This window comes from Esox lucius, chromosome 14 (assembly GCF_011004845.1).
Source record: "Esox lucius isolate fEsoLuc1 chromosome 14, fEsoLuc1.pri, whole genome shotgun sequence".
Lineage (NCBI taxonomy): Eukaryota > Metazoa > Chordata > Actinopteri > Esociformes > Esocidae > Esox > Esox lucius.
Genome location: NC_047582.1, coordinates 20872028 through 20898897, shown reverse-complemented (window position 1 = coordinate 20898897; position 26870 = coordinate 20872028). Strand labels below are relative to the sequence as shown.

Below are 26870 nucleotides of genomic sequence, written 5' to 3'. Positions count from 1 at the left end.
TAAAAGGAACAAATACTGTGGGTATAAAATGTCATCACACCCCTGTTAAAATGCCAGGTTTTTGTGATGTAAAAGAATGAGACAAAGATAAATCATGTCAGAACTTTTTCCACTTATAATGTGACCTATAATGTGAACAATTCAATTGAAAAACAAACTGAAATATTGAAGGGGGAAAAATGAAAAATAAAAACCTTACAATAACCTGGTTGCATAAGTGTTCACACTCTCTTATAACAGGGGATGTGGCTGTGTTCAGAATTAACAAATCACATTCAAACTCATGTTAAATAGAAGTCATTACACACCTGCCATCATTTAAAGTGACTCTGATTAATCACAAATAAAGTTCAGCTGTTCTAGTAATATTGTCCTGACATTTTCTTAATTGCATCCCTGAGCAAAAGCCATGGTCCACAGAGAGCTTCCAAACATCAGAGGGATCTCATTGTTGAAAGATATCAGTCAGGAGAAGGGTACAAAATATGTTTCAAAGCATTAGATATACCATGGAACACAGTGAAGACAGTCATCATCAAGTGGAGAAAATACAGAGACATTACAAAGAACTGGACGTCCCTTCAAAATGTATGAAAAGACTAGAAGAAAACTGGTCAGGGAGGCTTCCAAGAGGCCTACAGCAACATTAAAGGAACTGCAGGAATTTCTGGCAAGTACTGACTGTGTGGGACATGTGACAACAATCTCCCGTATTCTTCTTAATAATGGGGTATGGGGTAGGGTATGGGGAAGCCTTTTCTTCCGTCTTGAGAATCATCCAAGCCTGGCTGAAGTTTGCAAAAAATAACATCAAGTCCCCCAAAAACAAGTGGGAAAATGTGTAATGGTCTGATGAAACCAAGGTTGAACTTTTTGGCCATAATTCCAAAAGGTATGTTTGGCGCAAAAACAACACAGCACATCACCCAAAGAACACCATACCCACAGTGAAGCATGGTGGTGGCAGCATCATGCTTTGGGGCTGTTTTTCTTCAGCTGGAACTGGGTCCTTAGTCAGGGTGGAGGGAATTATGAACAGTTCCAAATACCAGGCAATTTTGGCACAAAACCTTCAGGCGTCCGTTAGAAAGCTGAAGATGAAGAGGAAGTTCACGTTTCAGCATAAAAACGACCCAAAGCACACATCCAAATCCACAAAAGCATGGCTTCACCAGAAGCAGATTAACGTTTTGGAATGGCCCAGCCAGAGCCCAGACCTGAATCCAATTGAACATCTGTGGGGTGATCTGAAGAGTGCTGTGCACAGGAGATGTCTTCGCAATCTGACAGATTTTGAGTGCTTTTGCAAAGAAGAGTGGGCAAATATTGCCACGTTAAGATGCGCCATGCTAATAGACTCCTACCCAAAAAGACTGAGTGCTGTAATAAAATCAAAAGGTGCTTCAACAAAGTATTAGTTTAAGGGTGTGCACACTTAGGCAACCAGGTTATTGTGAGTTTCAAATCAAATCAAATCAAAAAAAAAAAAAAAAAAAAAGATTTCCGTTTGTTTTTCAATTGAATTGTTCACGTTACAGGTCACATTAAAGGTGGAAAAAGTTCTGACATGATTTATATTTGCCTCATTTTAATACATCACAAGAACCTGGCATTTTAACAGGGGTGTGTAGACTTTTTATATCCACTGTACTTACTGGACAAAACGAAAAATAACGGTTAATGCATGAATATAAAATCTGTTATAGTCCTCTCCCGAATTCTGTTCTCCAATTACAATTATTAATAGAAAACAAAATTCGAAGTTCTGAGTTGTTTGGTGAGTAAGTTCCATTTAAATGTAGCTCTGGCCCTTTAATGACAGTGTGCCCCACTACTGCTGCTATTTTATACAAATAACAATACAAATGACGCTCTTACATGTAATATTCCAGGCCAGGTAAGCCTGTTAAGTATTTCTGTCACCCCACAAGATGAGATGATCATTATTAGTCACTGAGTGATCAAACGTGTGCACCATGTTTTGATGTATGTTTGGCTTCTTAAGCCAAAGAATTGCTAAACCTGGTGAGGTTCTGTATTGATTAGGTAGTTGCTGGGAACCAGTGCGAACTGATACTTATGACAGTTTGCGGGGGAACACGGGAAAACGGCACCTTCAGCACCTTCAGCATTGTCTTTCAAGCTCATCATAAATGGGCTGATGGACTATTTGGAGACCCTTGAATACAGCACTCGGCTCAGCACATCTTACTCAATCCCTACCAAATCCCTCGCTCTTTGTGGACGGTGTGGGGACACAGAGACAAAGAGAGAGAGAGAGAGAGAGAGGCAGGCTCTATCCATGGGAAACTTTGAGAAGAATGATAAAATCTTCTCGTGGCTGAGTACGTGAGGGTGGCCACAGAGGGTGACATAAAAGCCCAGCAGAGAAGTCTGTCTGAATGAAGGGGCATCCCCGGTGTGAGTAGTAGATCACCTTTACAGCACGGACTCCAGAGGACACTCACCGACTTAGAGGACTCCAGAGGACACTCACCGACTTAGAGGACTCCAGAGGACACTCACCGACTTAGAGGACTCCAGGGACCCAGAGGAGAGGGTGTCTCGGCTGCTGCGGCTCTTGGAACTGAGGTGTGGTGAGGAGGAGGGGGAGTCATCGATGTATGGTAGGATCTCATGGTGGCGTCTCTGCTCCTCCGCACGGTCTGCATCATACCCGTAAGTGGGAGGGGTCCCGGTGAACTGACCGTCTGCAACGGTAGAGGACAAGCATCAGTCAACTGAATTGTTGTTGGATTACTTGAGTAGACAGGCTGAGAACATGTGGTTGAGCCTTGTTATGTTTCACGTTTTATTTGTCTTATGAACAGGAATCACCCAGCATTGACCGTAGACAGTTACTTTTTACTGGTTCCCTCATGACAATGCAAAAAACATAAAAATACAATAAATAAAGTAAATCAAAATAAGTACAAAATACTAATGAAGACAGTATACTAATAAAGAGAAATGTTCCTAGTGTTCTGTACATCTCAACTACAGCTCTTTTCTAGTGTTTGTTAGTGGGAATGTGATATTACGTAAACCGTTATCATTGGAATGTTTTAAAATTCAGGTCCACCTACTGAGCTTGTCTAGAAGGTTCATTTTAAAATCAAATAGGATGCGGTCAAAAAGCAATTGAAATATGTGGCCTAAGGTGCTCCTGTCTCAAGTTGCACATGTACTGCTGTAGTATTGGTTTGAATCTGAACCCACTTCTCTTTGAATAAAAACATACAATGCCAGAGGAAATGTGATTGAATAAAAATGGATTAACCCAGAGGCAAATAATATGTCTTAGATATCTGGAATGTGACATACACTGTGACATTTTTCTGTTGCCTTCCTATTGATCTCCTCCTTGCTTCCAGTCTCATCAGTAAAGCAGTGGGGCATGACCTCTATCTGAGGGTAAGATACAGTATCCCACACTCCGCTGTCTGCCTGTCTGCCCAGTGTCCACGGTACCCAGATCCTACTGCTCAATGTAACATTCCCTCTACCCAGAGAGTACTGCTGCCAACCATCCTGAGAGCACACTGCCAGGCCAAGCCAGGGGAACACAGAGGGACTGTCTGTTGGAGGATGGGGACACTGCCAAATCTCGTGAAATAGAGAGTCACTAAGTATGCATCAGCCAGTCTGTGGAGTAGAGGACAGTAGTAGCCTCTGTTTTAGAGAACAATAGTAGTCTGTGTAGTAGGGGACAGGAGCAGTCTGTGTTTTAGAGAACAGTCATTGTCTGTGTAGGGGACATTAGTAATCTGTGTAGTAGAGGACAGGAGTAGTCTGTGTAGTAGAGGACAATAGTAGTTAGTTTAGTAGGTGTCAGTAGTAGTCTGTGTAGTAGGGGACAACAGTAATCAGTGTGGTAGGGGACAATAGCATTCTGTAGTAGGGAACAGTAGTAGTCAGTGTAGTAGGGGACAGTAGTAGTCTGTGTAGTAGGGGACAGTAGTAGTCTGTGTAGTAGGGGACAATAGTAGTCAGTGTAGTAGGGGACAATAGTAGTCAGTGTAGTAGGGGACAATAGTAGTCAGTGTAGTAGGGGACAATAGTATTCTGTGTAGTAGGGGACAATAGTATTCTGTGTAGTAGGGAACAGGAGTAGTCTGTGTAGTAGGGCACAGGAGTAGTCTGTGTAGTAGGGCACAGGAGTAGTCTGTGTAGTAGGGCACAGGAGTAGTCTGTGTAGTAGGGCACAAGAGTAGTCTGTGTAGTAGGGGACACTAGTAGTCTGTGTAGTAGGGGACAGTGGTATTCTGTGTAGTAGAGGACAGTAGTCGTCTGTGTAGTAGAGGACAGTAGTAGTCAGTGTAGTAGTGGACAGGAGTAGTCTGTGTAGTAGAGGACAGTAGTAGTCAGTGTAGTAGTGGACAGGAGTAGTCTGTGTAGTAGGGCACAGGAGTAGTCAGTGTAGTAGGGGACAATAGTAGTCAGTGTAGTAGGGGACAGTAGTAGTCTGTGTAGTAGTCTGTTATGATCTAGACTAATTCCCCGCCTCGGGCCTCAGGGCTGTGAGTGTTTCCCAGTAGGGAGGGCTCAGACAACATAAGGCAGTTATAGGTCAGGTGTGAGGGCACTGTGCCATAGGTCCTAGCTCCAGGGAACATAAAGCATCTGTAACCTGACCCATCCATAGGCAGACCCCTTCAGATCCAGGCACTGTGTACAGTAGGATACCCCCCCACCCACCCACCACCCCGCCCCCCCCCAGTCTCTCCACAGCTGCAACCATGCTCATTCTGGTCACACCCTGGCTCCCACTTCCTGCCAAACCTTTCCCCTCCTCTCTCTTATTCCACCAACAGCCCCGACAAGGAGGAATACATCAATAATGCACATGTGCATGCTCGCACCCTCACTCTCTCACACACACACTCTCTCACACACACACACTTGTCTTTCTACCCTTGTGGGGACCCGAGATCTGACCTTGACTCAAACATTAATGTTTCCTAAGCCTTAACCCAAAATCTAAACCTTACACTAACCTTAATCTAACCCTAATCTTAAACTAAATAACATAACTTTAACACATGAACTTAACCCAGCTTAACCCTAAACCTAACCTGTAATGCCTAAACCTAAAATTAACCACAATTCTACAACTATGTACAATTATAGGTCTTCTCTTACACCTAACCACTAATCCAAAAATAAAATGTTCCCTACTGAGGACAAAACCAAAAGAAACCTTGTGGGGACCAATTTGTCAGGTTTTACTATTACATCATGTTCCCACACATAAACGTGGATTTCACATACACACAGCCTTGCCCACATCTCTCTAACTCCACTCAATGATTTTCCCATGTAGCCACTGGCAGAGTGCAGCCCAACCATCGCCGACAGGAAACAAACAGGGGAAAAACAGAGTTAAATCACACAGGCATGGAATAGTTTTATTTTGGGGAAGCTTTTCCCGCATGTAATTGGAAAAGCAGAATCACAAAGGGACAAGCAGGTGCTCTGCTGCCACAGCAACACATGGGTCTTTTCCAAAACACCAGAGGGCAGATCTACATAAGAATCACGTGACCTGTCTTTAAAAAAAACAGGAACGTTGATGTCAGCTCTAGGTAAACATAATGTTGAAAGAAAACCTACTCTTTAGTGGACAACTTTTGTGTTAATCATATACAGCACGACATCTGGGAGGGCCACCAGCAATTACACATTCAGGAGTTTTTTCAAAAACATTTTGTAAGTCTAATATAAAACAAACAAATATTTTCCTGAATATTTAAACAAAGCTTGTACGCCCATAATGCAATAATTCCATAACACAGAGTTGAATGGTTCAGTGCCTCAAGCAATCCCTGAGGTGTGGAGGCAAAACAGAGGGTGAGAGGGAGAGAAGAAGAAGGGATGAGACTGAAAACATTCAGGGATGGAAAGTGCTCTGAAGTATAACCAGACACGGATAAGGAACAACATCTTATTCCATCAAACAGAAAGGGCGAGAGGGCTCCGGGGGGGGGGGGGGGAGGGGGGGAGCTGTAGGGCTGGCATCCTCTCAGCCAGCCCTACAGTATCCAACACTACAGTATCCAATCAGCAAGGAGAGCCATGACCATTACAGACAGTCTTGTGTGTGTCTCTATGCTTTGCAGGGCCAGACCATCACCTCCAGTATGTCTATACAGAGGACTGTGACCCCACCCCCCGCCTCCATCTCCTCCAGTATGTCTATACAGAGGACTGTGACCCCACCCCCCGCCTCCATCTCCTCCAGTATGTCTATACAGAGGACTGTGACCCCACCACCCGCCTCCATCTCCTCCAGTATGTCTATACAGAGGACTGTGACCCCACCCCCCGCCTCCATCTCCTCCAGTATGTCTATACAGAGGACTGTGACCCCACCCCCCGCCTCCATCTCCTCCAGTATGTCTATACAGAGGACTGTGACCCCACCCCCCGCCTCCATCTCCTCCAGTATGTCTATACAGAGGACTGTGACCCCACCACCCGCCTCCATCTCCTCCAGTATGTCTATACAGAGGACTGTGACCCCACCCCCCGCCTCCATCTCCTCCAGTGTCACAGGTTTCATTAAAGCTCCTGAAATAACACTGTCAAAAACCATGTGAGTGTTTGGTAAGGGGGTTGGAGGGGGGGGGGGGGTGCCAGCGTGGGGGCAGGAGGCTGTTGAAGACACTTCAAGGACAACGAGGGGGACCCTGTTCCCCAACATCCCTCAATATCCAATTTAGAAGCAATTGAAAACCACATAAAGGAGGGGGGTACTCAGCCAACATGGAAGCCTAAAAAATGAAACCCAACTCTCAGCTCAGGCATATCCATGGGTACAGAGTGTGATCAAATGAAGTTCATTACAGCGTTGCCGTGGTAATCCATATTACCACACTTGACAGCAGCTAATTTGATAAACGCCGTCACTGTCTTTTCATTACAGATGGATGGGGCTGTAAAATGCATGGGTGGATCTACCAGCGCCTCAACATCCGCCAGACTGAAAAATTCTGTGAGAAGCACTTTTTTATTGACCGAACCCAGGGGTGAGTCTCAAATAGCACCGCATTGACAGCGAGTGTACTATAAAGGAAATAGGGTGCCATTTTGGCAGCACCATGAGAGACAGACGAATTTGAGGCAACACCCTCCCCGCTACAGTAAGGGTATGTCCTAACACTACCTAAATAAGATACAGTACATGACATTACTCACTAAAACATACATTACATACTAATATAGAGGTAGAGTACATGACATTACTCACTAAAACATACATACTAATATAGAGATAGAGTACATGACATTACTCACTAAAACATACATTACATACTAATATAGAGGTAGAGTACATGACATTACTCACTAAAACATACATTACATACTAATATAGAGGTAGAGTACATGACATTACTCACTAAAACATACATACTAATATAGAGGTAGAGTACATGACATTACTCACTAAAACATACATTACATACTAATATAGAGGTAGAGTACATGACATTACTCACTAAAACATACATTACATACTAATATAGAGGTAGAGTACATGACATTACTCACTAAAACATACATACTAATATAGAGGTAGAGTACATGACATTACTCACTAAAACATACATTACATACTAATATAGAGGTAGAGTACATGACATTACTCACTAAAACATACATTACATACTAATATAGAGGTAGAGTACATGACATTTCTCACAAAAACATACATTACATACTAAAATAGAGGTAGAGTACATGACATTACTCACTAAAACATACATACTAATATAGAGGTAGAGCACATGACATTACTCACTAAAACATACATTACATACTAATATAGAGGTAGAGTACATGACATTACTCACTAAAACATACATACTAATATAGAGGTAGAGTACATGACATTACTCACTAAAACATAAATACTAATATAGAGGTAGAGTACATGACATTACTCACTAAAACATACATACTAATATAGAGGTAGAGTACATGACATTACTCACTAAAACATACATACTAATATAGAGGTAGAGTACATGACATTACTCACTAAAACATACATTACATACTAATATAGAGGTAGAGTCCATGACATTACTCCCTAAGACATACATAACATACTAATATATACATACAGTACATGATATTACTCACTAATACATACATTACATACCAATATATACATACAGTACATGACCTAATACATACATTACATACTAATATATACAAAGTACATGAAATCACACACCAATACATACATTACATACTAATAGATACACACAGTATTAGGTACAAATACTTAGCAGTGGCTCCTGGGTGGCATCACTGCCTTGTAGTAGAGCTGCATCACTGAAATCCTAGTTGTGGCATACCCACAATGCTCAGGGGCCTGGAATGTGAAGGTGCAAATTTGCTAAGCACTGTCCAGGGATGCTGTTGGACACAGTTGTATTGGCTCAGCACACTCTAGCTACTTTATGGTAGGAAGTTCGCCTGCAAGCTCAATTGTTTTTGTTGCCCTGTGAATGAGTTTTCCTCCAGGCGCCAGAGAGTACGTAGGTGCTAAAGAGTACTTCCTAGTTGGACAAGCATTGTGAAACTAGTGAGATATATTTCAGTTCAAAGATACTATTGAATATGATGAAGCTGGGGAAAGCAGTAAAAATGTGGAGTGGGGCAAAATGCCTGGAAGCAGCGCCCAACCCCAACACTCTCCCATAGAAAAAAAGGTGCAAATGGCATGGGGGATATTGTGTTTGTCAGAGTTTATGCAGTATGTTTGCTACTTCAGTAGCATAAAGTGCTGAATTTGAAACTGGGTGAAGCTAGACATTTTCCTGTAAAGGATTCAGACAGAAATAAGAAGAAACGACAAGTATGACAGCAGTTCTGTAGAGTAGGATAATCCTGATTTATGAACAGTGCAGGTTTAGTTTGATACATTCATCCTTATTTAGCCTCTGTGACAAGCATACTCTATGATGGTGACAGTGACTCAAACCCAGACAGTCCCATGACTTCAGACACACCAGCCCTGCCCCGGACAACACACTGGTTCACATTAACCACTACACTTCCAAGGACTAGGAATAGGCAGCCGTCTTCTTTCTGTTCCTGTGTGACCGTATTTAGAAAGCCACCGTGGTTCCCTGGGTCCCAACGCCCGCAGCTACAGAACACAGCGCCATTCGGGACCTCAGTGTGGCGTCCCACTACCGCACATCTAAACAGGGGGGAGACCCCTGTCCGAAGGGGAAGCAGGTGTCCAGGAAGGTACCACCAAACGAGCAGTTCCCACAAAGTGTTTCAGAATTCAATAAAACAGAAACTCCTTCGGAGCAGAGAACATGGGCTCTGTTCATCACACATTTATGTTCATGATTGAAATCCAGATGATGATGTTAGGGCTGAGAAAACAATTCCCCCCCAATCTTTGTGTCTAAAAACAGACATGGGAGAAAGAACTAACAGGGTTCTCACACCCACAACACCCTTGGAGCCACCATCATGTCCTCCACAGCCAGTGGTGGGATAAAATGATGGTGTACCACTCATCTAAACCAAGAGTTCAAAAACGCATAGCTTCCGTGTTCGAACGGATGGGCGGACAGACCGTTAGGCAGGCAGACACCTCCAGGAGGAATCCACTTACACCCCTCCACACCTCAAACACTCTTTATAACTTCATTTCATGGTCCACCGGTTGCCCTTTTTTCACGTGGGTCTGCACCATCCGAGGGAAACATGTCTCACGTGGTTCCAGATTGGTCGGGAGATGAGGAAGTACATCAGGAAGTCCTCCGTTTCCACCTCCGTCTTGTTGGATGGGCGCACGTACCCAGATTTGGGAGCTAGCCCACGCCCACTGACACAGTACATTTCGGTCAGGTGTTTTGACACTGTGTACTCTTAGAGGAAGGCGGCATTCCACTTTGCTCTCTTTTTTTTTTTCTTCATTCCAGGGTGTAGGATTGTTCAGTCTCTCTTAACCCCCCCGCCCCCCAGGGGCACCCTGTATTCATTAATCATCATCTGTAACATGGTCTTTGATAGTCTAAACGCCAGCCATGTGTATTCTCTTGGAACCACTAAAGGTGATTTAGAGGGAGTGTCTCAAATGGCACCCTATTTCTGTTAATGTGCACTACTTTTGGTCCATTGGGAAAGCTCATTAACCTGCTATGCTTTATATCCCAAACAGGCATTCAAATTGTTGCAGAATCACACAGAGACAGTCATTAATAATAGAGCACTGCAAATTACTGGCTACATTTTGGAACATGAACGCTGCTTATAAGATAACTGTTCTGGGGCGAGACAATGTGATGAAACTTTCCTGTGTGATGAAACTTTTCGACTGTAATGAAAGTGAACGTGAATAATGTGGAAAAGCTTTTTTAATAGAGGTGTGCTTTAAGAGGGCTGCTGCGCTCTGTCTCAATGTCTATCTGTCTCAGTGTCTCTCTGTCTCAGTGTCTATCTGTCTCAGTGTCTATCTGTCTCAGTGTGTCTCTCTGTCTCAGTGTCTCAATGTCTCTCTGTCTCTAGCTCCTAGTTGTTGTTTCATTTATGTTCAGCCATTTTCTGAAGAACACAAAAGGAACCCCATGGAATCAGATAGCCCTCCCTCCCTCCTTATGCCAGATAACCCTCACACTCTCTTCAGTCAGATAGCACTCTTACTCCTTTTTTCATTTCCCATGGGGCTTTGCAGGAGCAAGCCTGCGATCTCGCTATGATTGTAAATCTTTGGACGCACTTAAGCCCTCCACGGTTCTCTCTAATGTATTATGAGCACCATGGCTACCGCTGTGTGTGTGTGTGTGTGTGTGTGTTGAGCAGGCTCATTAAGTGATCTGTGCACCCTGGCACTTTAATCTGCCAGGATACAAACAGAACGCCCTGTGCCCTCTATGTACCAAGAGAGGGAGAGGGTACATGGCTGATGGAGGGGAGACAAGTGACCAGGGATATATGTGCATCATATGGGATATCTCTGAGAAGACAGAGAGATAAAATGTTTACATCCAGTGTTTGGAATACTCACAAATATAATGTAACTTCAAAATGCATTAAATTATTATAAAAGTAATTTAAACAATTCTAACCGAAACATAGCCGATACTTCTTACGCGATCAGTACACATGAACATAAAACCCTATCAACACATATCTTCAGACCAATCACAGGTGGTAACTACGACATGAATCCAACACAGTCAGGCCGGATACAGGCCTTCAGACCAGGGCTAAAGGGTTAACATATTCATGGAGAGGTCAGAGGGGTCACCAGGCTCAGTGTCACCGTGTCTTCATGTCAAGATGGAAGCTAGCTACCAGGATGCCCCAGGGAGAAGGGGGCTAAAATCCAATAACACAACAGCATTACTCTGCCTACCAATTAGGCCCAAGACACTAGGCTAAAAAACTATTAGCTAATGTGATACAGCTGGTGCCTGTTCAGCAGCAGGTCCAGAGCCAAGGCAGTTTGCCGTCTCTATCGCTGCTATCGGAAGGACTGCAGTACTGTCCAATAACTGCGTTATCTGCTGAGGTCAGTAATAGCTCTGCCATGGAGACTGACATGCTCCGCTGGATCCAAAGAAGGGTCCGGGAAAGAGGAAGGTGTGTGTGTGTGTGTATCCCACCCCATCTCAACATCCCTGCCACTTGAAACAAGCTCTCATCAGCATCAGTCGGGTCCGCGGGCAGTAGAGCGGGACGGGGTGGCGTGCGGCCAGGACCCCTCGTCTCTCAGAGCACGCCACTATACCCCCATAACTGGGCCTGGGCTCCTCTGGAGCAGGGCGGGGCCTCACTGCTGCAGCCAGAGCCAAGACCTTGCCAACGGCCAACCAACGAGGCCACGGACAGTTAACCTAAAGGCCGGCCTCCTTCTAGCCTCACTCCCAGCACCCAGCCCTGGCAAGGAGGCAATACCAGCGGCGCGTTGGTCTTATCATCAGCAAACAGGAGACCAGGCACCAAGTACAGCGCCAAATCTGCCTTAATCTCCTGGCAAATACCAGCCCCAATATCAACCGCTCTGAGCAATCATTCCCTTTCTCTGTTCTAGCCGCCCAACATACGCCCGGGCCTTCTCAAATGCAGCTAAGAGATTTGTTAGCCTATGTCTCCTGGGATCTGTCGCCTGGGTTACATAGACAACAGGAAGAGGTTTTTGTTACTGGTGTTTGGATAGTATTAGGCAGTGTGTAGGAGCCAGGGAGAAGGGTTGCCAGGCACACAGCTATAATGGCTGGAACACTGTAAAATCTAACACCGCTACCCACACCACCACCACACTCTCACAGAATGCATCCCAAATGGAAACCTAGTGTTCTGTACATAGTGCTCATCTTCACCTAGTTGTGTTACCTAAAGTGGCGCACTACAGGGAAGTGTTCCATTTGGGACGAAGGCTCCGTGTGTCCACAGGAGAGGAGCCTGACTGTTAGGGACGTATGCACACCCTCCTACCCTGGCCTCTTGCCAGGAGCATGCCTGTCTGCCACAGTACAGCATCAATTACCCAAATCCCAAACCAAAACACCCTGATCAAACACAGGCAGGCGCAGCCCCCCCCCCCTCCCCACACACACTGAAAAATGGGGGCGGTGAATAATCATGAGGGTAAAATAAAGTGTGTACACAGAGGCATGTTCTCTTGGAGCAGAGCATGGCAGCAGCAGACAGTCTCTTTGGATACACAATGTGGCAGTTTGTTTTCCTGACCTACTCGGCTTCCCTCTGTAGAAAGACCCAGCTTATGGGCCTGATAATGGCTATCAGTCTTCTGTTTAAAGCCTTACTGTCAAAGTGATGTGGGTGTATTATAGGTGATACTGAATGCAGAGGGTCTGGTCTCCCGGGTAACGGGACTTAGAGCACAGGAAGCTCCCAGGCTAGCCCTGTGTTGGGTGCTCTGTTTATTAGCTTCCCCCTGAAAACAGCTTGGTGTCATCTCCTGTCCTCTGCTGCAAGGTCACCTTCTACTGCATGCAAGCACGTGCGCGCGCGCACACACACACACACACCTCCTCTCACACACCCGAATTTACTGCAAACTGCATTCATGCAAGAAAAAACATGAGCTTACAAACAAACAGAGTATTAAACTCTTAAACATTCTCAAACAGATTCACAATGAAATAAATAAATGACCCCCACTTACACTGAATTACAATCCCTCAACTAACGCAAAAAACATGTACATACTTGATTTGTGTATTGTATTGTACCAATGTGATCATACTTGATTTGTGTATTGTACTGTACCAAAGTGATCATACCTGATGTGTGTATTGTACTGTACCAATGTGATCATACTTGATTTGTGTATTGTATTGTGCCAATGTGATCATACTTGATTTGTGTATTGTATTGTACCAATGTGATCATACTTGATTTGTGTATTGTATTGTGCCAATGTGATCATACTTGATTTGTGTTTTGTATTGTACCAATGTGATCACACTTGATTTGTGTTTTGTATTGTACCAATGTGATCACACTTGATTTGTGTTTTGTATTGTACCAATGTGATCATACTTGATTTGTGTATTGTACTGTACCAAAGTGATCATACCTGATGTGTGTATTGTACTGTACCAAAGTGATCATACCTGATGTGTGTATTGTATTGTACCAATGTGATCATACTTGATTTGTGTTTTGTATTGTACCAATATCAACTATGAATGGCATTTACAATCATCACAACAGTGGACAAACTCCAGTATGTTTTGACATGCATCAACCCAGCCAGTATAACAATAAACTGTTACCATTGAATTTGACATGCATCAACCCAGCCAGTATAACATGAAACTGTTACCATTGAATTTGACATGCATCAACCCAGCCAGTATAACAAGAAACTGTTACCATTGAATTTGACATGCATCAACCCAGCCAGTATAACAAGAAACTGTTACCATTGAATTTGACATGCATCAACCCAGCCAGTATAACAAGAAACTGTTACCATTGAATTTGACATGCATCAACCCAACCAGTATAACAAGAAACTGTTACCATTGAATTTGACATGCATCAACCCAGCCAGTATAACAAGAAACTGTTACCATTGAATTTGACATGCATCAACCCAGCCAATATAACATGAAACTGTTACCATTGAATTTGACATGCATCAACCCAGCCAGTATAACATGAAACTGTTACCATTGAATTTGACATGCATCAACCCAGCCAATATAACATGAAACTGTTACCATTGAATTTGACATGCATCAACCCAGCCAGTATAACATGAAACTGTTACCATTGAATTTGACATGCATCAACCCAGCCAGTATAACATGAAACTGTTACCATTGAATTTGACATGCATCAACCCAGCCAGTATAACATGAAACTGTTACCGTTGAAACCAACCAAAAGGTTCATTTAGGTGATGACGCACCTCTTAAAACTGTGTCTCAGCTGTCTGTCTGTGAGCCTGTCAAATAGGGAACTCTGTCTGTCTGGGCAGGCTGGCAGTCTGGGCTGGCTGTCTAATCTGGCAGGCTGGCTGTCTGGGCTGGCTGGCTGTGCTGTCTGATCTGGCTGGCTGGGCTGTGTGTGTGTCCGTCCGTCTGTCAATCTGATCTGGCTGGCTGGCTGTCAGGGGTGACGGTCTGGCTGTCAAGGCTGTCTGTCTGTCTGTCTGTCTGGGTGGGTGGGTAGCTGGCTGTCATGGCTTTCTGTTTATCTGAACTGTGCTGTTTTGTCCTCACAGACCCCCACAGCAGTACTGTTGCAGATGAAGGATTTCCAGCCTTCCGTCCATGTCAGGTACACACTGACCCATCACACCAAGGAGCCACAGGGAGGGTGAACATATCTTCTAGAGAACAATCATCAACCATCTTTAAACTGGCAAACCTTTCCCGAGAGAGTGAGACTACAGAAAGGTAGAGAGGGAATACAGAGGAAGAACGAGAGGCGGGACGAGAGAGAAACAGACAAGGAGAAAAAAAAGAGATAGAGGGAGAGAGGAAAAGATAGTACAGTAAATGTTTGGAGGCTTTCTTCTCCCTAGCCTCCGGGGAAGATTAATATATTCAATTTGTATTAAAAGAGTGCATTTGCTAAGGGAGACTCTCCAACGGGCGGGAAGACAAGGCAGGGATTTGAGGATTAATATGATTTCTCTGTTACTCTACTCACACTAAATTGAGTAATTCAGAATGGGAGCTTTTAGTAAGGCAGACGCAGACGGACTCTCAGTCAGGGCCAAGACCACTGGCTGAGCTGCTACTCGCACACACATTCTCACACACACACTGCCTTTCGGTATCTCCCTCCCTCGCCACCATCCTCATTATCTAGTCCTCTTTTTACAAGATCCTCACTTCCCACCTCTTTCCCAGTTGGTCCACTATAGTGACTTCATATAAGCTGATGAGTAATCCTCAGGGCTAGTTACACCGGGCGCTCAGGTAACAGAACAAGCTTATGTAACAGGAGGGCTCTGGGCAGGGGGCAGAGCATAGCACAGGGAGATACAGTGCGCTCTGTGTGTTGGTGTGCGTTTCCATCCCCGTATTATATTACAAAATACACCAGAGCCAGGTGGGTACGGGCGCAGCTTAAAAAGGCAAGCGAAACAAAATTCATTATTTTAATTTCAGCCTGTACTGTATGTCTCTTCAGCCCACGTTTCATAACAACCCTTCAACTCCCACCAGTTAAAACAGACCCACATTCAGCTGGAGGACACATTGGGTGTCTCTCTGCATTGACCTAGAATGCTCATGGTCCTGTCTGTGTTGTTTGGCACAGGTACAGTCACATCTCCTCCCTCTCTCCAGCACTCAATCGGACAAAGGGAGATTTCCCCACGGAGTGTCTCCTCAAACCACGTGGAGGAGACCTCCTTGATAGCGCTTGTATGTGTGTGCGTGTATAAAGTGTGCAAGGCTGGGGGAGGGGACCGACAGGCAGAGCTGGAGGCAGTGGGGAATGTCTGCAGGAGTGCAGCTCTTCCAACAACCACCACCAGATGTGCATACTGCAGCAGGACAGCTCGCTTGGTACCCAGCAAGGAGACGGGGGAGGGCTTCACACACACAGACACTGATCACCCAGCAAGGAGACGGGGGAGGGCTTCACACACACACACAGACACTGATCACCCAGCAAAGAGACGGGGGAGGGCTTCACACACACACAGACACTGATCACCCAGCAAGGGTCTGTGGATGGTAAACCAACAATGGAAACCCAGTCCAGGCTTCAGCAACGTGAGTGATGAGACAGAACAGGACTTCTGACTGACACATACTGTAGCAGGAACGATCTGGACCGCTAGGAAGCAGCGCCACACAGGAATTCACAACACCACACACACACACGTACACATACGCACACACACACACGCACGTACGCAAACACATACACACATGTACACACACACAGGGTCACTGGAAGAGAGATGAAAACAGGAGAGATTCGGTTTGGTTAGTGATGTTGGTTTTGCTTCAAATTTTTTTTTAGGGCTGTCCGCTTTTTTTTGGGGCCGACTGATCTCTCTGATCGAGTAATCAAAATATAAAACATAATTTTTTTGTAAGCCCTTGAGCCCTCTACTGAGGTTATGTTAGAAAATGGCAACTTTAAAACCTGTGACTAACATTAATCACATAAAATGTATTGGGATTCCAATTATTATAATTTTTTGTTGTGACAGAACTTTTTGTTCACATAGAAAATCGTTATTTCACTAAGTTTTATCAAATCACATTAGTGGGGGAAAGCAATAACCAGAAGACACTGAACTCACACTAGCTTGTCCATGCTTGACCATGCTGATTGAGAGTTGTGCGCACAGAAACAATCCAACAATTACTTCAATCGATATTTGAACTTAGACTAATGTTATTTCCCTTTAAGAAAACCAAGCGGTTTTAGGCTATAAGGCACTGATGGATTAAATAAGAAAAGACAAACAAAAGTATAAAAACATGTTCCTGACCAGACTCACTGGAGCTGCCAGGCTTCCCAAACACAACTGTAACGCTCCTTCTAACGTTTGTCCTGGAGTTGCTGAATGCTGATTGGCTACAAAAACTAAAATGTTGTAACTTTTTGACAAGTGATATCCAAGTACATTGTTAAAAGTATTTTTAACTTGCACAACAACAGAGAGTGTCAATTAAAAGATGCATACAGGAGACAAATATTTCAGAACCAATGAAAGCGACCGATATCCACAGAGAGAAAATGCCATTACTGTTCAACATGTTGGACAAGGCCTCCGTAAACTGCCAGACGACAGGGGAACTGTGCTACAGAGAGAAGTTTGAATATAATTGTGCTCACATGGGAGATGCGCAAAAATGAATGCATAAATGAAGGGGAATATTTGATGTTAGGCCTAACATACAGAACAAATTTCGAAAACACGACTGTCAGAAACGAATATTACTTTTATTAGTGTTTCACCATTTTCTTACATAATATAACCATATAGAATTTTGGCAGAACATTCATTATTTTCACGGTCAGACCGCATCCTCCCCATGCCCTCGGCAATGGATCTGTACAGGCGGGAATCTAAAACAATCTTGGTAGACCAACAACCTACTGACCAAACAAGCGAGTTGTCAGCTGAATAGGGTCAGGTCTCTCTTTCACCACTGGCAAGTCTCAGTTCTCCCATACCTGATCCACCGCTAGCGGGAAGCATTATTGCTCAGAGGTTTGGCAACATCCAGCCCAATTGAGTTGCATTAACATTGAACTGCCTCGTCTACTCTGTTTGGATATCCAGTAGGATCGGCTGCATCTTCTGCGGACCAGTGCTACCTAATGCACTGAACTAGCCAGGGTGCACTGTCTGGGCACAGTTCATTGGTCCCATCCACAGGACGTAGGGGGTGAATGGCCCAGTACTGTTGGTAAAACTCTCTTATCGATATGAATATATAAAATCCTATGAAAGAAGGCAAGAACTACAAGTCTTATTGTATCTGTAAGTAGAGAATCAATACCATAACAGTATCATACAAAGTAAAATGAAGCTTCCTAAAATATCCAATGAGATTTCAAAACCACAGTAGTTGAAACTATAAAGCACGCACGGGGAGAATTTCATCTGAAAGCCTGTCTATGGAATATTAAACATGTCAACGGTCTCTGGGCACTTTCGTCTAAAATCTCGTGGCCCTTGATGCAACATGCTTCCGCACTGGAACAAGGGAGACATTTTCATCTCTATGAGCCATGTGTGTCAAAGCTGTTAGCACAGCTAACTGACGGATGCACGCTGCTGTCTCAGCTATGCCGTGTCCTGGTGTCTGCTGGACCTACTCCCTCGGGGTACAGCCTGCTTCCCTGGATCACTAGCAGTCAGGCTCCGGAGTCATTGGCCCTTTAACCTTGAGGGGGAGGGAGGTTACGCCACCCCGGTGTACAACCCCAGCTGCTGTGTTCAGGAAAACACTGCATCTCCACCTGACACTCTGGGCACTACGAGCAGCACACGGCTCTAGGGTCCAGCGCTAGCACAGAGGACAGAGTCACTGTATAATGCCGTACGAGAAACAGACACGCACACCAGCTTCCACACAGAAAAGCACTGCAGCAGCCAGATCTAGAAGAGGGTTAGGATGGAGAGGAATGACAGAGAAGAGAGGAGGGGGGGGGGGGTAAACCATTTAAAGTTCTAAATCCAGCCTTGTCCTTCAAGCAGACACATTTCTCCAAGTACAGTCTGATCTCCCAGTTCAGTGTATGTATGTGTTTAGTGTGTGAGTGAGAAAATAGAGACAGATGATATGAAAGTTATAACACTGCCTACCTGAACCTAAAGCACCAGATGACAGATGATTAGCCTGCTAACCCTACAAGGGGAACAGGAAGGGGGGGGGGGCAATCAGTGCATTTATGTATCCACAGATCTAAGTCTATCTGTGTATCCGGGTCTGTCTCCCCTGATCTCCCCCCTCTCTCTCACTCCCTTTTGCTGTTGCAGTGGGAGGCCTGTGGCTGTTGTGTCATTGCAGTTCAGTTCATCTTCATAATGTAGACACATTTTAACAAGCATTAGCCAGCCACTGTTCACCCACCTCCATATTCACAGCAGCCATTTAACCACATACTCACCCACACAGGAACACATCACTCCAAACCACACCCCCTGACCTTTAACTCCACCCACTGTGACAACAGAGGTCACTACAGCGTTTGCCGCCTACAGACTACACCCCTGGCCTCTAGCATGTAAACAGGGAAGAGAGGGACTGTTTTGAGGTAGGCTGTGGAAACTTCCAGTAATGACAATGCTGAACATAACTGTATGTCTGGATACAAGACAATTAACACATGGCAAACACATTAGCATCTGGTACAAGGGGCTCAACAACTCTCTTATCTCTGCTGTTGCACAAACGACACCCTATTCCATATTTAGAGCACGGAACGGAGCGCTGTTGAGAAGCAGAATGGGCAACCCGTCAGCATGAGGTTTAGTAGAGCCTGGTCTTCTTTAGGGCTACCTGGAGAGGGCCTTGTGAGAGCATGCAGAACATCGGAACAGATTATACTGCTTCAGCTCATTCCAACTCACTACACAAGGACCAACACATGACTAAGCAATGGGAATCAATTACCCTGTGAGGACAATGACCATAGTGTCCCTGCTATATGACCATCATCACCCCCCTTGTTGGCTGGGTTAAGCTACAAACACACGCACGCACACGCGCACACATTAAGACTACAAGGTCTTCCCTGAAGCCTAGGAACCCCTCCCTTCTGCCTCAGCAGTAATGTGTGTGTTTGTGTGTGATGGTGTGTGTGTGTGTGTGTGCGTGCATGCGTGCACGTAGAGCGGAGTAGAGGCCAGAACAACACAGGGGTATTTTTAGCCCCTCTGCAGCAGCAGGAACACAACTCCCCCCACAGGGCGCTGTGCGCTCCAGTGATCCCTCCATGGGTGTGGTGGGGGGTCAGGGGGGGTTGGAGGTGTGAGGGAGGGGACAGAGTAGGGAAAGTGTCTCTATAACCGAAACCGATGGACAGAGCTTACTACGGAAACCTGCGGGCACACTCTACCTCATGCAGGAATGTAAGGGGCGTGTGTGTATATTTGTGTGCGCGCGTGTGTGTGTGCACGCGCTTGCATCCTCTGCTTTACTCACCCACAGTGCGTAGGGCTTTTGTTCGGTTACACTGCAGTAATATTCCCATGGCTGCTCCCCTGGAACAAACGGCCTCTTCAATGTCTTCTTACATTCTGTCCACTCACACATACACGCACGCCACGGTCCCACACTCCATTTTAGACCAAGCGCCAGTTCAAAAGCCTCGAAGAGACATTTAGGGATGTGAGAGGGGTTTGGGACCTGATAAAAAAGTACCTCCTCACAACCTCAGTATAGCACCCCACTCTCCACACTACACACTCCAGGAACACAGAGCAAGCACAATCTCTGTGCGTGTAACATTTCCAAACGTCTGACTCTGGATGCAGTTGGTACAGATATCTCGCTTGCAGCATCTCTAAAATGGCCTTTTTAACAAGTTCTTCTCCGCAGCTGAGTCTAAAAACAACCCCAGTTCACCTGCTGGGCTAAGACACAGAGACCGATGTCTCAGCTGTCACAACATGAATGGAGACAATCCCAGACCCATGAGAGAGCCTTCAGGAAAAGCCTGGACATGAAACCATACCAGGATAAAATGTTCTTAATTTCCTCCGGGAATACAGGGAAATGGAGTAACACGGCGGCTACACAGATTGTGGCTTCATACAAAACCTAAGCGACCATGTGAATGGAAGCACAGGTACACATTCCAGACATAATTCAACCATTACTGACGGCAGTGGGACTCAACGCACAAGAAAACTAAATAAACGCAGAGGGAAATTAGCTAATCACAGAACTATAGCGATTTGCATTACTCTAAGTAAGTAGTAATTAGTAGTAATGTCGCCAATGTGCAGATATACAATAAAGACAAATGTCAATCCCCGTCTGATTGAGTACCACTGACCACACCCCCTTGAGGTGAAAACAGAAAACAGCACAGCCAGAGCATTTCCCAGAGACATGGAATTTCACTCCTGAGGAGGCAGAACATGTGGTCTTCCCTACACAACAAGTGCATCAGATGGTGCCATTTTAATGGCCACAAGGCCTCATGTGTATCTTCCATGCCTGCCTGATGACTAGAGAATTAGCAGAGTCATTGAGACAATGTTCCAGCTGTTCCATCTACATGGACAGGCATTTCCAGCTGCACATGGTGGGCTGACATTGTCATCCTATCTATCAACCACCAACAGGCCATCTTGGGCTGTCCTCGACCGAGATTGAACTGATCCCTCTGACTAATTGAAATGTAAAACGTGATATTTTTCTCCACAAAGAAACACCCTGTGTTTTTTAATGAAACCAAAAGTGTCGCATGGCCGCGTGACTGCTTGACTAAAGAAATCGTAGTTCAATAAACAGCCTACTGACAAAAAATTATAATAATCAAGATTTGTCAGTAGGCTGGTACATCAACTAGTAGATTTCCATGGATAAATCAATCAGAGTTCACGCTCGTCATGAAATATAGTGAAGATAGTCAGGCCTCTGTTAAGACATTTTGCGGCCGGAGGCTTTGAACAGTTTGAGGTCACTCTTTAGACAGAGAAAATGCAGGTGACTTGAGGCTGAGGGCGCACAGTGAATGTCACCATTAAGGTCATTGTTAGGCAGGAATCCCACTCACCCTGTTGCCGGAGGAGCACAGACCTGCACAGAACGTGACTGTAAATCTAAAGTGTGAAATTGCATGAGGTCCATGTCAAGCATTAAACATATCTGACTTACTGATGACATTATGTTAGTGGATCTTTTTCCTGCTTGTCTGTGAAGCAAACTCATTGGCCATGTCGGTGAGGTCCCTCTGAAGCGTTAGATCGTATTCAATATGCGTCCGAGTCAAGCGGTTAAGCCGCTGTATAGCCACTGAGGTCCCAAGTTCATGTTTGATCAGCCGCAGTTTGGAAAAAGACCTTTCACCACTTGGATTTTCAACCGGTAAAGGCATCATAAGGAACATTTAGATAATCTAAATCAATGTTATACTTCTTTTGCAAATGGCATCCTGCTTCATTAATTTCATCCTTAGGAAGCAAACCACGTTGACCATAGTTACTAGAAATACCTCTACACTCTGAATTTCTTTTCTCTCTGGTCATGAGAATGTGGTCAGCTGTTTCGTATTCATCTAGTTCAGTTTTGCATTTTCCCGGGCAAGTGGCTTCAGACATGTACTCTTCGGCCACAGATGTTTCCTTTGCTTGGCCATCAAATTAAAATAGTGTATCACCCAAATCCACAACAATGTCTTTAAGCAAGCTAATTCACCCCACTGCTGTTAACCGGTCCAAATCCACTTTTTATAAACTAAAGATGCTGCTTCGTTTTGTATTGTTCCATTGTGTCCTTCATCCCCAGGTCTTTTGGTAAAAGCATGTTGAATATTTGTTTAAATAAGTGCCTTAGTAACCAGTGAATGGGCTGACCGTCTTTAGTCTGATTGTCTTTTAATATCTCAATATGTTTATTTTTGTTAGTTTCCAGCCCATCTGTGATTTTCCATCAACTGGGAGTATTCTAGCAAAACCAGCATAAAGTGTACATTCCTACTTCCTCTCTGAGGCCCCTTAGTGGTATGGCCCTAGTGGGTACCCTATGTGGTCACCAAGGCCTTGAATATAATAACAAGTGAGGTATAAGGTATATATAACTTCTAAAACCCACTGTTGCCTTTGAAGACAAAATGTTCCCCTACAATGTTGTACTGAATTTGATGATAGCTACAGCACTTCACTTAATGTTTTGGGCTTTGGTTTGTAAATGTTGGGCCTTATCACCCTTTACGTGGGTTTGGAGGCAGTATGGGTGAAACGAGGCAGTACTGGCCTGATCTGGCAGTCCTTTAAGTCATTCTTTAAGCCCTCCCTCACACCGCCGTCATCATACACTGTCTGGATCAGCCAGGTGGTGAGTCAAACAGACCGTCAGACAGAGAGCACACTCTCCCGCCCACATCAATGATTCATGTCAGACAAAGATCTAGTTTTGGAATTGTTTGGTTGGTTGAAGGTTAGCACTCCAACCGTAAAACCATTCAGTCAGCCAGATGAATAAAAAGGAGATGTTTCACTCAACATATCAGCCCCGACCCAACCCACCCCACCAAAAGAACTAAATCCTTGATATTCTTGGACAGCAAGAATATCTTAGTACTGCCATCATGTTAGTGTCCACAACCCTTCAACTAAATGTGTCTAAGGAGGTGTCTTCCTCTACTCCAAAAGGGGCTGTATTGGTGTATTTTCACATGCCAGTGTGTGAGTGTGTGTGTGGGTGTGTGTGAGGGGGTTAGGGTGGTCTCCTAGACTCAAAGCCATTCATCTTGTCAGTCAGGTTTTTTTTGGAGGTAGCCAGCCAATAGCAGATGTGTTACCGTGGGGATACTAGACAATATATCACTAATACAACTGTGTGCCAATGGTATTGCACATATTAACATTGATCTTGCCGTTTTCCCACTGAATAAAACACTGAATGTGTACAGTATTAGACCAAGACATGAGTAAATACATTACCTACGTACATAAGTCAAAACACCAAGACCCCACACACTGAAAGGATGTGTTCAGTTCACTACTGTACAGTTATTCCAAGGTAAAGAAAGGGCGAGTAAAGAGAGAATTAGAGAGAGAGAGAGAGGGGGGGGGGGGGACGACAAAGAGAGGCCCATTCATAAATCCCTCAAACGTCCTGCCTGGCTTACAAACTCCACTGAAAACAAACAAAAGCCCCTAAAATGGGACAAGGCCCCCATGTGACCCACTTTCTCCTCAGTGGACCAATCAGGCAAAACCAAGGCCAGGGCAGTGCAGACACCTCTTCAGGAGCAACCGGCCACTTGTCAAAGTATGTATGTGTGTGTTTTAGTTTATACTTGTCACAGTATGTATGTGTGTGTTTTAGTTTATACTTGTCACAGTATTTATGTGTGTGTTTTAGTTTATGCTTGTCACAGTATGTATGTGTGTGTTTTAGTTTATTCTTGTCACAGTATGTATGTGTGTGTTTTAGTTTATACTTGTCACAGTATGTATGTGTGTGTTTTAGTTTATACTTGTCACAGTATGTATGTGTGTGTTTTAGTTTATTCTTGTCACAGTATGTATGTGTGTGTTTTAGTTTATTCTTGTCACAGTATGTATGTGTGTTTTAGTTTATGCTTGTCACAGTATGTATGTGTGTGTTTTAGTTTATACTTGTCATAGTATGTATGTGTGTTTAATTTATCTTTACTTGTGCTTAGAGTGTGTTGGTGTTTTAGTGTTTACAGGTTTTACTATACTCATGAGTAGCAGATGTAGTATAGTAACCCATGGTAAATCATGACTAGTTGTGAGGACCAGATGTAGTATAATAACCCATGGTAAATCATGACTAGTTGTGAGGACCAGATGTAGTATAGTAACCCATGGTAAATCATGACTAGTTGTGAGGACCAGATGTAGTATAATAACCCATGGTAAATCATGACTAGTTGTGAGGACCAGATGTAGTATAGTAACCCATGGTAAATCAAGACTAGTTGTGTGGACCAGATGTAGTATAGTAACCCATGGTAAATCATGACTAGTTGTGAGGACCAGATGTAGTATGGTAACCCATGGTAAATCATGACTAGTTGTGAGGACCAGATGTAGTATAGTAACCCATGGTAAATCATGACTAGTTGTGAGGACCAGATGTAGTATAATAACCCATGGTAAATCATGACTAGTTGTGAGGACCAGATGTAGTATAGTAACCCATGGTAAATCAAGACTAGTTGTGTGGACCAGATGTAGTATAATAACCCATGGTAAATCATGACTAGTTGTGAGGACCAGATGTAGTATAATAACCCATGGTAAATCATGACTAGTTGTGAGGACCAGATGTAGTATAATAACCCATGGTAAATCATGACTAGTTGTGAGGACCAGATGTAGTATGGTAACCCATGGTAAATCATGACTAGTTGTGAGGACCAGATGTAGTATAGTAACCCATGGTAAATCAAGACTAGTTGTGTGGACCAGATGTAGTATAGTAACCCATGGTAAATCATGACTAGTTGTGAGGACCAGATGTAGTATGGTAACCCATGGTAAATCATGACTAGTTGTGAGGACCAGATGTAGTATAGTAACCCATGGTAAATCATGACTAGTTGTGAGGACCAGATGTAGTATAATAACCCATGGTAAATCATGACTAGTTGTGAGGACCAGATGTAGTATAGTAACCCATGGTAAATCAAGACTAGTTGTGTGGACCAGATGTAGTATAATAACCCATGGTAAATCATGACTAGTTGTGAGGACCAGATGTAGTATAATAACCCATGGTAAATCATGACTAGTTGTGAGGACCAGATGTAGTATGGTAACCCATGGTAAATCATGACTAGTTGTGAGGACCAGATGTAGTATAATAACCCATGGTAAATCATGACTAGTTGTGAGGACCAGATGTAGTATAGTAACCCATGGTAAATCAAGACTAGTTGTGTGGACCAGATGTAGTATAGTAACCCATGGTAAATCATGACTAGTTGTGAGGACCAGATGTAGTATAATAACCCATGGTAAATCATGACTAGTTGTGAGGACCAGATGTAGTATAATAACCCATGGTAAATCAAGACTAGTTGTGAGGACCAGAGGTAGTATAATAACCCATGGTAAATCAAGACTAGTTGTGAGGACCAGATGTAGTATAATAACCCATGGTAAATCATGACTAGTTGTGAGGACCAGATGTAGTATGGTAACCCATGGTAAAACATGACTAGTTGTGAGGACCAGATGTAGTATAATAACCCATGGTAAATCATGACTAGTTGTGAGGTCCAGATGTAGTATAATAACCCATGGTAAATCATGACTAGTTGTGAGGACCAGATGTAGTATGGTAACCCATGGTAAAACATGACTAGTTGTGAGGACCAGATGTAGTATGGTAACCCATGGTAAATCATGACTAGTTGTGTGGACCAGATGTAGTATAGTAACCCATGGTAAATCATGACTAGTTGTGAGGACCAGATGTAGTATAGTAACCCATGGTAAATCATGACTAGTTGTGAGGACCAGATGTAGTATAGTAACCCATGGTAAATCAAGACTAGTTGTGTGGACATTGTACAGTCCTCACTTTTATAAATGGCTTTTTTAGGCTTGGTTAAGGTTAGGGTCCTACTTTGGTTTAGGGTTAGAATTAGGTTTAGGGTTATATTTGGGAGTTTTGGGTGGTTTGGAAAGTTAAGGGTATGGTTAAAATTGGGGTGACATTTTTTTTGTGTATTATGAAAATAGGGAGCAATGTGGGAAAGCAACATGTGGTTTAGAGCATAAGCACTCTGCTCTCTGAGTTCCACATGGTCCATTCCAATGTTATGGGACTTCAGATGTTTTACTTTTATGCCTCAGGAAAGACAAACTACAAATCAATTGTTGATGTGTGTGTTTAGTTAGTAGTTCTTCTGAGAAGTATATAAACAAACACCATTGACGTCCTTTATAAATATGATGTATCTGGCCACCTACTCTATTCTGGCCAAAGAGAATTAGGTTTTCTACATTCACTGTAAAATTAATTATGCCCGCCAAAAAGCAGACATTGAGGATAAAAAGGAACATGGTTCATTTAGAAAATCATAGATGTTATGCTCAAGTTGAACACTGCATGGAGTTTACCATATCGCACTATTGTCTTTCATCTCCAATTACCACACAAACCAAGTTCTATGGACCAGAGCTAATGCCTAGCGTCAACAACAGAACGCACACACATCTT

The 26870-nt window shown here is 43.9% G+C and overlaps 1 protein-coding gene across 1 annotated transcript in view; it reads right to left on the bottom strand.

Annotated features, from left to right (window-relative positions):
* The window catches only part of bcr (BCR activator of RhoGEF and GTPase), a 76752-nt gene that overhangs the window by 27009 nt on the left and 22873 nt on the right, over nt 1-26870 (bottom strand). The window contains exon 2 of the mRNA XM_010877460.4: nt 2527-2711. Within this exon, the coding sequence (XP_010875762.3) occupies nt 2527-2711 (185 nt within the window). The remainder of the gene's footprint in view (nt 1-2526; nt 2712-26870) is intronic.